We start from the raw sequence: 15,083 nt of genomic DNA on the forward strand, positions 1-15,083 counted from the left end.
TTCCTCTGCATCTAAAAAACTTTGTTTTCTCTTTCGCTCTCGGCGTTACTTTTCTTATAAACAGCTGTTCACTGTGTAAAATCGCAAATCCTCCCTACCTTGGAATATTGTTCCCACATCTGGGGCGGTGCCCCCAAAACCTCTCTCAGGCTTCTAGATTCCATTCAGAAGAGGGCAGCTAGGTTAATTAATGACTCCTCTGTAACAGAGTCTCTCCACTCGCTGTCTCATAGCTGTACTGTTTCCACTGCATGCCTCTTCTAGATACTTCCACGGGCACTGTTCTTCTGAATTGGCTTCTATAATTCCCACTCTCTCTTTCAAAACAGTCCAAACACGTGCCGCCACTAGCTAACATCCTTTTATGGTCCAACTTCAAGCTCACAGAACCAACTATTCATCTTCCTTGTTTATTCATTCAACTGCTGTTTTCTGGAACAAACTTCCTTCTTACGTATTTCCTGAAAATTACAGTCTACAGAAGTTCAAGTCTAATATCAATAAATATCTTCTTTCGTCTTCTCAACCTCTAACCCAAGCACGGTACCAAGTACTATAGGTTCTAATACCTCTCGTATTTGGGGTTTTCATAAAAAAAAAAAAAAAAAAAAAGATCCTTTTCATTCTTCACTACCTGAGTGTAGTACCACCCAGTTGATACGGTACTCTGGGGTTACTGCTGCCCATATGCAGTACTTGAGATTTGTCGATGTTAAAATTCACTTGCCACCTCTCAGCCCATCTGCTGAAATTTTCCAGATTCTGTTGTAATAGCAACAGAATCTGGAAAATTTGGCAAGGTTGTCATTAACAACCTTGCCAACCTTCATCGATATCATTGATAAATACCAAAAACAACAATAGGTCGAACACTGAACTCTGGGGCACTCCACTAATAACATTAGTCCATGAAGAGCAGTGTCCATTGATAACCACTCTCTGTGTTCTCCTACTCAACCATCCTTTTATCCATTGTAATAACTTGTCTTTAATGCCATGCTGTTCCAGTTTGTACAGTAGTCTTCCATGTGCTGCATAAGCTTGCTTTCTTGCATCGTATGCCTCTACTAAATGCTAAATGTGTCGCAGTATTAAAAGCTTTCCTAAAATCCAAGTTTATGATATCAAAATTATTCTTTGCATCCAATTCCTTTGTCACCACATCATAGTATCCAATAAAATTTGTCAGACAAGACTTCCTCTTAAAAAAACCCATGCTGTGTCTGAATTATAACTGCAGTGTTGTCTAGATGATCCTGCATTGCTTCCTTAATCAGTGACTCCATTATTTTCCCTGGAACAGAAGTCAAACTGATATCTGTAATTACTCATGTCACCCTTTGATGATCCCCCTTTGTGAATTGGGGACACATTTGCATATCTCCAGTCCATGGGATTTCCCCAGAGTCTAAAGAAGCTTTTATAATTATGGCTAAGGGTTTGCTTACTTCCTTTGCTGCCTCCTTTAATATAACTGGATAGATCCCATCCACCCCAGGTGCCTTCCTTATGTTTAACTTCAACAATTTCTCCTCCACTTTGCTCTCAGTTATTACATAATCATGTAGCTCCCTGTTAGAGTTTGATAAACTTCTGGCATTCCCTTCCTTGAATAACTCCTCATGTAAGAATGTAGATGCATGTGTGTGATGTATATATTAATTGATAGAAGAAATAATTAGAGGTGAAAAATATAAAATTCTGGGTAGCAACAGAAAATAGAATCTCATGAAGTTTACCTTTGAATAGCATGTGATAGATCAGAGGTTGGAAAACTTTTTCTGTAAACATCCAATAGTAAACATTTTAGGCTTTGTTTAGGCAATCACTGCGAATTTTAGTGTGGTGAGCAGCAGTGCGAAGTGATGAGAGTGCCACATATGGTCTCTGTCACAACTATTCAACTTTGCCACAAAAGCAGCCATAGACAATATGTAAATGGAGCATAGCTGTGTTACAATAAAACTTTATTCATGGACACTGAAATTTGAATTTCATAAAATTTTAATGTAATATTATTCTTCTTTTGATTAAACCATCCTTAGCTTGCGGGCCGTACCAAAAACAGGCAAAGGGCCAGATTCGGCCTGCTGGCTGTAGTTTGCCAGGCCCTAATATGGATCATTGGAATGATTTTCCTGCCGCAGTGGTTGATGTGGAGACTTGATAAGCTTTTTTGTAATTGGATAGCCACTTTTTGGCAATTGGGAAGATATAATTGAGAATTTTTTTTTTTTTTGGCATCTGCAAAATTTTTATTTGCATCATTAAGCCATTATAATACCAGATGTCATCATTACTGCTCCATTATGGCAATAACTTCATTATCTAATACCACTCATAAAACGTGAAATATCGAATGCAAACTTAATGAAGCTATGAACAAAGTCAGCAAGCAGCACAAATAAACAGTTTTTGCATTTTCAAACAAAAACTGTGTGTGTGTGGGTGTGTAAGACAAGACATATAAGTAATAGGGCAAATAGATATAGAAAAAGAGCAAAGAAGTATATATAAAAAATTAAAGTAACAAAAGAAATCATAGCATACATAAAAAAAAAAAAATACATACAAATAAAAATTGATAAGTATATTGTTATATCACACACAACCCTGGTGTCATTATCAAAAATCAGCCACCAAGATTGTACAAAAGATGACAATATAAAGTCTGTTTCTGGCACAAAGCACTTGCCGCAAAATAAAGGTAAAACAAAGGATTTAAAAAAATGAGTGAATTTAGTATAAATTTATGAGGTTAAGGCCAAAAGGGGATATATATGGGTTACGATACAAGTAGTAGGCATGTGATTTATGGTTGAAACAACAGAAGAGCAAAAAAGAAAAGGGAAAAACAAAAGAAAGTAGTAAAAGAACTCGCCATAAGAGATAGCAACTAAAATACAAAAAAAATATATATATATATATAATGGAAATATCTGGAAGTAAAAGATGAAGAAATAGAGATCTCGAGTGGCAGATATGAAAATGAAAACAAGCATGGTGTGTAGTTAAATTTGTGCTGTGTACAGCCCAGAATAGGAAAAGAAGTAAATAATGCATAAAGTAGCAAGAAAAGAATACTAAAACTTTTATAAGAAAAAAAAAAAAAAAAAAAAAAGGTAGAATAGGAAGAATATAGTTTCTCGCTGTGTATTCGCAAAGCTGATGGCTCATGAAAAATAAAAATAAGGGTATAGAAAACTAAAAAGTAGAGGAAATGTAGAGAAAATTTTTCTACATTTTACACCCCCTTTTGGAGTAGGCTCCTGATATAGGGATGGTTTAGGGTAAACTTAACAGTATCTATTATGTGATCCTAAATGCAATAGGTATTTCTCCAAATGATTTAGTTTCAGTCTTAAAAACTGACTGTTTAAAAAGTTTTGAAAATGAAAAGGTGTTGTACAGAAACAAGTGTGCATTTAAGTTAGTTAGCTCTTGTATATAAAACAACCCCAAAAGATTGGTCAGTCTTACTGAAATTTTTTATCAGCTTTCAGAACAGTCTTATATGATCCTTTATATTAATAATTGGGAGGTTTTTAAATTTTCTTATTCATAAGAAAATTTTTTTAAAAATTTGTGCATAGTGATATGTCATTTTTTGTTGGTGGATTAAAAGCCATCAAATACTTTAATGAGGTTGAAAGCATTTATGAACCCATTACAGTATTCAATTTATTAGTTTATTTTGAGTGATTCATTTCACAGTGATTATTTAAATATTCAAGCTGTGATGAGCTTTGATTAATTCATTGTATACTGTGTAATAACCATATGCTTGACTACATCTATCAAGTAAAATGATATTTAATAGCTTAGAAAACAAGCTAAGTGCATTACAAGATTTAAAATAAAAATTTGGGAAATATACGTATCTCTGTAAACTTTCATATTTTAGCATATTGTAAAAACGAAACATTGCATAGAATTAAACTTTATATTCTAACTTAATAGCAAAATTAAACTAAATGATGGTTACATGCTAGGCTAAACTGCATAAAACTAATGAATTAAAAAAAAAAATACTTTAAAATTTTACTTATTTATTTTGACTTATGAATGTCTCTAAGGTATTGTGTTTAGTACTTTATGAAGTTAAAAATTTTGTAAATTCTTAAATTTCCTGAAATTCTAAATTGGTAATATATGTGTGCATAAATGTGCAGTTTAAAATGTGTATTTGTTATATTTTTAGCCAGCGGAGAACATTCTTTCTGCAATGCAGTTATCAATATTGTACATTCTTTAGTTTGGACTGTTTTTCGTATATACTATAAACATAACTTTCGGCTGTTAAAGCAGTCTTATATTATTCTTAATATACTTTTTCTTTGTAGGGTCTTCCACCTATAAGAAATAAATCAAAAACATGTATTAAAAGAAGAAAAAAAAAGAACACAAATACATCTAAAAATGCAGAGAATTCTTCTACCGAAAAACCTAAGATCACTATTTCAGATTATTATAAAAAGTGGGAAAACTTTAATGTGGTATGTGTTGTAAATACTTGCTCTGTAAATAATTTAAATTTTATTGATTGAATGATAAATTTGTATAATGGAAAAACATAAGCATGTTATTGATGAGAAATTTTAATATTATTATTGACTGGTTATTAGTGTTCTGAGCTTTCTAAATTTGGATGTTTTGTACCTGCCAGTTTTAATGTTTTTTTTAATATTATTATGATTATTATTATTTTTTTTTACTTAAATGATAAGAATTGCCAGTATAAAATTTGGATTCATTAACATTTTCAGTGGTATGTATTTGAAAGTTACTTTAAACATTGTTCCTTTATTGTATGAATTGTCTTGAAATTTTGTTAGTTCTGATTTGGTTTTTAACAATACCTTTACTCTAGTGTTAGGCAATGTCAAAATAAGAATATATTGATATTTTAGAGCATTTTTATACAAATTGTGTTTTTTTTTTTTAATTAAATTTCTATTTCACAAAAAAAATTCACTCTGCACAGTTGTACACATGCCACAAACTTGCTGCTGAATATGGTAATGATTTCATTTGTATCGTTAAAATTTGTCCTCTGTGGTAGTGTATATTTCTATATTTTTATTATCAAAATAGGAAGTAAATCTGATGTAAATGATGTAGGAAGTAAATCTGTAGTGTTTTAGGAGCATCAGCAACTAAGGCCCATATTGCTTGGATCTTACGAAGAGTGGTACGAAAGTAATGCCTCCTGTTTAAAAGGAAATTTAATTCCTACAACTATGCTTTTACATCAATTAAATCTCAATCATCATTTTCTATGCACTTCAGCATTATTTTCTATACTCTTCTGCCATCTCCGAGTCAAATGCTGTATTCCAATCCTGTAAAAGTCTTTACTCTTACTCCGGAGGGCTTCACGAACACTTTGCTTGAGCTAGTCATTGTCTGCAAAATGGGTTCCATGGAGTGCATCCTTTAGCAGGCCAAAGAGGTGATAGCTGGGAGGTGCAAGATCCGGGCTACGAGAGGGGTGAGGAAAAACAGTGCACCCCAGTTTTGCAGTGGCCTCCATCATGCACAAACTGGTGTGGGGTTGTGGATGTTATGGAGAAGAAGAACCTCGTTGAGGTTTTTGTCTGGTTGAACTGTATGGATGCAGGCTTTCAACTTTTTAACGTTTCCACATATCGACCTAATTTGATTGTGGTGCCATGCTGCAAGAAATCCACAAGCAAGACCCCATCTATGTCCCAAAACACTGTTGCCATGACTTTACTGACAGAAGGCTGTCTTTTGAACTTCTTGCACGGTGAATTTTGATGGTGCCACTCCATCGCTGTCTCTTCATTTCAGGGTCATAATGGTTGACCCAGGTTCTGTCACCTGTGACTATGAGTGAAAGAAAAACCTCTCCTTCACTCTCGTAGCGCATTGGTGACATTACCGGCCGGCTGCTTTGGGGCTTGTCAATAATGTTACTTTCCCCAGCAGTGAACAAGTGTAAACTAGAAACAATCCAAAGGTCCATCCTGCTAACCATCACTTGCGCTTGCTGTACGGCTAGTATGCATGCCCTTCAAGTCCTCGTACTAGATGTGGAGGTCGCACGCTGCAACATGTTATACCACTTATCTAAAGGATGATCTTCCACTTTCATGGATTTTACAACTGAACCTGTCACCAGTCACAAAATTGATAAAAGACACCGACAACTTACATGAATAATTAATGATAAACACCAGCCAAGAAATTGAACTGAAAATTTACTATAAAATGAAATAATATACAATGAAATGTGATGAAAATAAAACACTGATTAAATTATAGTTACAATATAATTTACAATATAGTTAAAAGCAATAAAATCTTTGCTTTTATTGCTTTTAACAGTAACTAATAGAATCGGTGCATCCAGTCACAATACTATTACTAGGGACAGGGGGATCTGTTTACACTCCCTATTTGAGGCAGTTGTCCTCAGAAGGGATGACCGTTTCTGTTTGACACGCTCCCGAGCCACTTCCGTTTCCGATATGCGCATGGATAATGTAGATCATGTGTCTGATGATCACATGCATGAGTGCCATGGATCTGCTACTTAAGGATGTGTATTTGCACTAGTAGTATACTGTTGAAGAAGGAGACGGCAGTTCTCCGAAAGCTCCAGGTTTCATTGTTTTATCGCTTTTAACCCAGTTTATTTTAGATAATTTTATTGCTTTTAACTGTATTGTAAATTATATTGTAACTATAATTTAATCAGTGTTTTATTTTCATCACATTTCACTGTATATTATTTCATTTTATAGTAAATTTTCAGTTCAATTTCTTGGCTGGTGTTTATCATTAATTATTATAGTATGGAAATTCCCAGCCCCATAGGCCTGTTTGAAGATAACTTACATGAAATAAGCTTGGCAAACAGGATGGTCCACTTCCACCGAAGGCCAGTTAACAAGAAAATTCTTCCCACATATCAGTAAGACATACCCCAAACCACCAAGCTGGCTGTTCCCTGGCCTTTATGACATATGTACTAACAGGACATGGTGCGTTCAGAGAGAAATGAACCACTTTGGAATTGGATAGACTCCACTCTGCCACTGTGGGGAAACAGAATGGGAAACATCTGATGTACGATTGCCCATTATATGAGGACCTGTATTACAACCTCATCATAAGAATACATTATCTACCCAAAAATCAGGAGAACCATATCATGGACCATGCAGATCACTACAAGACTTTTACCTCCTATGCCCAAGGTCTATTTCAGCGGCATAGAACCTTCCCAGAACCACAGTAGGCACCATCCGACTATTGCAAACAGTAGAAAACATGGCATTCGGACGATTATCTGCAACGAGCCTCCTTTCCCCAAAAAAGGGGACCCCTACGATACACTACAATCAACCATGCACAACTGTATCTGCCCACAAATTGAATGTCCCACAGACCAACACAGGCTTCTTCAACAAACAGGAACAAAATTGGTCTCAGACCTAATGACTTTCCTGGACACTACCACCAAATTGGACAATTATCTTGGACACTGATACTGACTTAGACTACTCAGACTAGAAAACTTATGATATATCCACCTTCGCCTACAAAGGCAACTTGATGATATGGATTTATGACTTGACTCTCAACAGACATGACTTCAATTGGACTTGATGCAATTACAGAATGACAAAGATCCAACTGAACTCAACTAGCATTGCCCTAATTGCCATTTGCTTGTTGAACTAAAATAGCCACATGGCGACCTATCCATGTGCTCTTGCATGGACCCTTTTCTCCCATCCCCTTACCTCCTTTCACCTGATAGAACCCTGTCTCCATTGCTTCTTGGGGATGCCTTCCCTTTCATCCCTGTACTTCTACCTTTTCCCGCACTCTTCAATCTCACTCCTCACTTTACCTACACATTTTTTTTTTTAAGGTCTTCGCTGCAGCAGGATCTGCCAGAGATTTGAGATTGCTAGGCTACCTCCCAGAGGTTAGTGGCAGGCAAAGTGGGGACCCACCAGAGGTCCTATGGCAAAAAGTCAGATGTACAACCCAACACTACACATCACAAACAACACACAACTCACACCTCTGGCGTTTACAGAGTATGGTATCATCACACAGAGTAAACAGCACAGATGTGGGAACCACTGGAGGTAGCCCTCCACCAAAACACTGCCACTAATATCACTTTCCCCCACTCTTAAAGTGTCTTACCCAACTTCTAACTGTACTCACATCTAGTATTATCACCATAAACAATTTTTAGATGTGTGTGGATTTTGATACGTGTCATATTGTTACATAAGCCACATAAGTTTAAGGTGCCAGCAGGGATCGAGGTCTCTGTGTGAATCCACTATGTATTGAGTACCTTAGCCCAGGTTATCATAGGAGATTGTTGCTATATAAGCCAAATATTGCCAACTGCAATCATTATCACTTTGCAGATGCAGCAAATTCAGTGGAGTACGGTGGTATGGTGGTTAGCATAGCTGCCTTCCAAGCAGTTGACCTGGGTTCAATTCCTGGCCGTCACAGATTAGCTTTTACAGTGAGGCCACGGCTTTTACAGATGAGGCCTCATCTGAGTGAAAAATCAGGAATAATGTAGTCCTGATTCAGGTAGCACGCAAAGATCTAAGAAAAATAGAAAGCCATCCTTAGGTGGCTTTCTATTTTTCTCCCTGAAAAACTGAAAGGGAAAAACCCAGATATTATAATCTTTGATGTATCTGTGTCAGTAATAGAAAAAGAATTCATGATGGACATCTACTTCAAAAACTTGAACAATGAAATGTCAATAGATGAATTTGCTGCTGAGTTCCTGCTGAAAAGAGCAACAAAAAACAAAAGGAATGGACAGCTCAACATAACTGTAGAAATTACACCAAAAATTTGGAAGATATTGCAGGAACAACAGAGAATCTATGCTGGCTGGACCAGTCATAGATTAAGGGAACATTTTCCTATCCAAAGATGCTTTAATTGCCATAAACATGGTCACATTGCCAGAGACCGCAGTCAGAAAGAACCTGTGTGTGGCCACTGAGCAGTAGCTGGCCACAATTACAAATATTGCAAAAATAAGCCTCAGCAGCCAAAATGTGCTACCTGCAAGGCAACACGGCTGACTGACTATACACATACTATCAGGGATGATAAATGCCCCAGTTATAAAAAAAAAAAATGGCAAAACTTATACAATTTAATACCAACTATGGGCTAGATAGGAAACATAAACATAAATCCTGTCCAGTTGAATGCTCAAAGAGCAAGAGCTGTTGTAGATCAGATCAAACTCAAATTAGAAGAAAATAATATAGATATCTTGGTACTCCAGGGGCCCTACACACATATGGGTAGAGTTCAGGGATACCCAAGAGGCTATAAAATAATAAAATACACCTCAGGTGTCCCTTCTACAGCAATGGTAGTTAAAAATACTGACCTTACAGTCACAAAGGTGGGTTACCTCTACTCCCCAGTGGGAGCATATGCCCATATCACCAATGCTGTAAGACAGTTTTACATTATTTCACTATATTCCAGACCAGGTGAAGATATAAATCCAACTATTGAATACCTGCAAGTAGTCACAAACTTGCTACCTACTGCAAATATCGTAGTGTGTGTTGATGTCAACTGCCGGTCAGCCTTATGGCATAGCCATACGGAAGACACAGCAGGCACACACAATGGCCAGATACTTTCAGGCTATACAGCCACCTCACCCTTTCACGTTCTAAACCAACCAAATTATGTCCCATCTTTTAGCAGTACCGTGTGGGAGAGTGACATTGATGTTGCTCTTGGCACCAATTCAATAGCTTATAAAATCACAGACTGGTGTGTCCAGCCAGCCTGGACCACATCAGATCATAGAGCTATTTCCTTCAAACTAAACAGGCAATTACGAACAATCCAACACTCCCTGTTGGATATCAAGAGGTATAACCTTAAAAAGGCAAACTGGCAGATTTTTGCAGAACATACAGCAGCTGAGCTGCAAAAACAGGAAAATGAGTGGTCTAGATCAGGCAGCTGTAGCCTGGATGAGCAAGCACTGACTATGACAAACATTTTAACAAAAACAGCAACCCTGTCTATCCCGTGGGAAAAAAACCGAGGACGCAGGCAGTTCCCTGGTGGTGCCCCGAACTGACTATACTCAGGAGAAGGGTACACCAGGCAAGGAGACATTTTCAAAGAGCCAGAACATCTTGGCCACAAAATGAGGTGGATGCACTGAGAGATTTTTATAGAACTCTCAGGAATCAGTATACAGCCCTCATTAATGCAATCACATTCCTCACTTTACCTACACATTTTTTTTTAAGGTCTTCGCTGTGGCAGGATCTGCCAGAGATTTGAGATTGCTACTATGTCCCAGAGGTTAGTGGCAGGCAATGTGGGGACCCACCAGAGGCCCTGTGGCAAAAAGCCAGATGTACAACCCAACACAAACAACACACAACTCACACCTATGGCATTTACAGAGTATGGTATCACCACACAGAGTAAACAGTACAGATGTGGGAACTACTGGAGGTACCCCTCCACGAAAACACTGCCACTAAGATCACTTTCCCCACCCTTAAAGTGTCTTACCCAATGTCTAACTGTACTCACATCTACAGTATTGTCACCATAAACAATTTTTAGATGTGTATGGCTTTTGATATGTGTCACTTCTTCCTTGGTAAGAAATTCAATCATCAACCCTTTGCTTGAAACGTATCTATGTAACGTCCACCATTTTGAACTATCCGTGTGCTGCACTCGCGAGACCGATCACAACACCACTCAGTATGGTGAAACTAGAGACCTCTAGCGACCACTTAGTGACATGAAAAATGATCTTCAGTGCCACATTTGAAAGCAAAAAATTAGGAAACATTACTTTTGTACCGGTCCCCATACATCAGGCATGTCTGATATGCATGCGTATTATACAATATCATTAGTCCGTGTTTTGGACAGTCGTGGCAATATCACTCCATGTTGTACAAAACTAGTTTGTGGCTATAGCCTTAAAAAGTTGGACTGCTTGGTTGAGGACTAGATCTCAACTGCACTTGAACACCTGTGAGACAGATTGGAGTGCTGAATTAGGCTGCATCCAAAAAGGCCTCTTTTTTAAACCAGCTCTGGCAGCTGTTTGTAGGAGGTTGGTTATTGGAAGTTTAATGGCGCATCAGCATTTAAGGCTATTGTTGTTTGTAGGAGGAATAGAGGGTTGAGGCTTTAGGCATTATGTGGTCTTACTATATATTATGGTTTTGAATTGAACCCTTTTTGAAAGGGCTTTTAATTCCCCATTTTTATAGTCCATTGGACCTTGGATAAACAAGTGGCTCATACTGTTACATAAGCCATGTAAGTTTAAGGTGCCAGCAGGGATTGAGGTCTGTGTGAATCCACTATGTATTGAATACCGTAGCCTAGGTTATCATGGGAGAGTGTCGCTGTATAAGCCAAATATTGCCAACTGCAATCAGTAGTATCACCTTGTAGGTGCAACAAATTCTGTAATTGGTTCATAGAACAGTGGAAATAGGTTGTATGGAATGAGGAATTTCACTACCCCTATTCCGATCAAATGGGTTTGTGAGGAGGATGCCTGGAGAACCTCTGTTAAAAAAAAGAACCTCTGTTGCTGGAGTGAATTGAGTGAATTCACATCCTCTGAACTTCAACAATTTGAAGTTCAGAGGATGTGAAGTTGTGGTGTGGAGCTGTTTCTCATGATATGGTCCAGGATCTTTGGTGATTGTATTAGAAACCACGAGTGCTGACACCAACTTTTAAACTCAGGACAATTCTGTTCTACTTACAGTGTGCAGTACTGTGGTAGGCCCATATTTGTTGCAGCGTGTAAGTGCTCCATGCCATACTACCGATGCTGTTCAAGAGTAATTCATGCACACGAATATACAAAAGTTGGAATGATCAGTGCAGAGTCCTTATTTTTGAATCCTATGGGATGCCCCTAACCATGACTTTAAAAGAGTCATTTCCATCAACAGCCCACTGGCTGAAATAAAACTTCCACACATCTATCCTGCAACCATCCTTCCTCAATTTGAATTTATGCCTGTTTGTGTGTGTAGTCTCAGCAAGATGAAGAATGCGATCAGCATTAAGCTTGCTCTATCCATTTAAATCCTTAAACACCTCAATCACATCAACTTGCAGGTGTGTTGTCTCCAGATGCTGCAATTTGCAGTGTTGAAGTCTTTTGTGGAGAGTTCTCTTCAATTCCCTTCAATTCCAATCTTGTTGCCCTTCTCTGCAGCTATTCCAGTAGATCTACATCTTTCCTAAAATTAGGCCTCCAGACCTGTATGACATACTGAAGATGCAGACTTACCATTCCTTGTACAATAGGATAATCATTTCCTTATCCCTGTTAGCAGAGTTCCTTGTGTCTACAGCTTAGCATGTGCTATTTCGTTATGGTTTCCATATTTATTCATACAGTTTTTATATGGCTTGTATGTGTTATATTTCTTCATTTATGTATTGTTCCTGGTTTATATTTACGGCAGTGTACTTATTAGCAACTTTGCACTTTATTTGCTGTGCTCCATCGTCATGTTATTTAAGAATTATTTTTGTCAGTTTATAATTTACACCTGCTTACTTAGTATTTATCTGCAGATATTATATATTGGATTTCACCTGGTTTCTGCCTTTTGTGTTCATGTTGCAGTGTTCTTTTTTTTTCTTTTTTTTTTCTTTTGTTTTGTTTATTTAGTGTTGAGGCTGCTTTCCTTTTATGGTATTTTGGTGGCATAATTTCTGCACCCATTCAAATAAGTAGCTTCATTGCCTGTTTGACTGGCTTATGAAATTTTTGTCTGTCATGTCTCAGGAGCAGTCTGAAGAGTATGGGATTCGAGGATGGGGTTCATATTTCTAAGCTGATAAAGGGTAAATCATTCCAAAAGGTACTTAATATATATTTTGTGTTTGTTCTTATTCCTTTTAGTACTCTTATTAGTTTTAACATTTATCTCTGTATATTTTATTACTATTCTTAACAAGTTTACTTACATTGCATTTTATTTTTACCGTATTTTAATAAAGTTTTATTTTATACTTTCATGTTTTGTCTGTAGTGACAAGATTTTTTTCCCTATTTCTGGTTTTGCTTATTGGAATTCTTGTGGCATTTTGCATGTAGTTCTCCATTACATAATGTGATATTTCACACTATTACGTTTTTATGTTATGCTAGCCTCTTCATTAGTATTATTATTATTTTTTATGTTACTTATTATTCATCTGCAGATATTATATACAGTGGTACCTTGGTTTGTGAGCATAATTCGTTCCGGAAACGTGCTCGTAATCCAAACTACTCGTATATTAAAGTGAATTTCCCCATAAGAAATAATGGAAACCCAAATGATTTGTTCCAAAACTCAAAAATATTCATATACTGTAAAAATGATTAATACAAAATACATACATACCTTTTTATATTTTTAATATTTAAATTTAATATACATAAAGCAATGAATTTATTAATTATTGTGTAGGATGACTTTCACTGTCACTAACGGAATCACTGCTATCTGTTGACTTTTTCTTTTTGTGCGACTTTAACAAGGAACCTATCTAATGACACTTGCTTTTGCCTCCTTTTAAGGATTTCATGGAAATATGACATTGCATTGTCGTTAAACAGATTCATCGCTCGCACTGCCACAGCCTTGCTTTTCTACAAAATTTTGCACTGATTCCCACATTTTACGCACCTCCCTAATCTCATTTGAAGAGAGGGATGTCTCCATTTTTTTCTCCTCCTCCTCAGACGAGATCTCCTCCCTAACCTCTTGCTGTTGCTCGTGATGCAGATCCATCAGTTCGTCGGTTGTAAATGCTTGGCCATGTTCCTCCACCAGCTCTTGAATGTTGTCCTTATTCACCTCCAGTCCCATGGTCGTCCCCAAGGACACAATTTTATCGACAACTGGCAACTCCTGTTCATGAGCAAACCCCTCAACGCAATCAGACCACAGTTTTCTCCCAGCAGAATTGAGGTTTCTCTTGGTGACCCCATCCCAGGCTTTATCGATGATCTTGAGTTAGTTTACGATGTGGAAATGATTTTTCCAAAACTCTCGGAGGGTAATGTTAGTTCCTTCGGTCACCTCGAAGCATCGCTGAAATAGTGCCTTGATGTAAAGCTTTTTAAAGTTCGAAATGACCTGCTGATCCATGGGCTGGAGTAATGGAGTAGTGTTGGGAGGAAGGAACTTGACCTTAATGAACTCGAATTCTTCCAGTTAGTCGTCCTCAGGGCCTGGAGGATGAGCAGGAGCATTATCCATAACCAGCAAGACTTTGAGTGGCAGTTTTTTTTCTAAAAGGCATTTCTTCACTGCAGGACCGAAGACCTCGTTGATCCACTCAGTGAACAAGATACGAGTGACCCAAGCCATGCTGTTGGACCTCCACATAACGTTTAATTGGCTCTTCTGCACTTTGCATTTCTTGAAGGCTCGTGGATTCTCAGAATGATACATGAGCAGGGGCTTGACTTTGAAATCACCGCTTGCATTAGCACACAGTAAGAGGGTGAGACGGTCTTTCGTGGGCTTGTGACCGAGCATTGCATTCTCTTCTCCTGTAATGTAGGTCCTCTTTGGCATCTTTTTCCAAAAAAGCCCTGTCTCATCGCAATTAAAAACTTGCTGCGGCAGGTAACACTCGGAAAGCATGAGCTTCTGGACCTCGGCAATGAACGCCTTAGCTGCCTTAGCGTCCGAACTCGCAGCCTCTCCGTGCCTCACAACACTATGGATGCCACTTCTCCTCTTAAAGTTATCAAACCATCCCCTGCTTGCCTTGAAGCCTTCTTCGGTTTCTGTAGATGTACCTGGCAGTTTACTTACGAGGTCAGTGGCGCCTCTGTAGCCAGGTGGGAAGGAGCAGCAGTGCGTAGCACACGCTTCTTGATTAGACTGGGGTTCGAGCCCGTCACCACCAAATACGGAGGATGCGGTAAGGTCATGGAATGACCACCGCATAATCCCGGAGCAATATGGCCTTAGTTGCTAATGCTCCTAAAAACCAAATAACAACGACAACAAACGACA

General features: G+C 37.8%; 1 protein-coding gene across 1 annotated transcript in view; it reads left to right on the plus strand.

The window, feature by feature from the left end:
- Positions 1-15,083, plus strand: part of LOC150076582 (RNA polymerase II-associated protein 3-like) — a 91,827-nt gene that overhangs the window by 22,632 nt on the left and 54,112 nt on the right. The window contains exon 2 of the mRNA XM_090387121.1: positions 4,344-4,496. Within this exon, the coding sequence (XP_090243247.1) occupies positions 4,344-4,496 (153 nt within the window). The remainder of the gene's footprint in view (positions 1-4,343; positions 4,497-15,083) is intronic.

The sequence above is a fragment of the Mastigoproctus giganteus genome, chromosome 13, assembly GCF_048544385.1.
Source record: "Mastigoproctus giganteus isolate SK-2022 chromosome 13, ASM4854438v1, whole genome shotgun sequence".
Taxonomy (NCBI): domain Eukaryota; kingdom Metazoa; phylum Arthropoda; class Arachnida; order Uropygi; family Thelyphonidae; genus Mastigoproctus; species Mastigoproctus giganteus.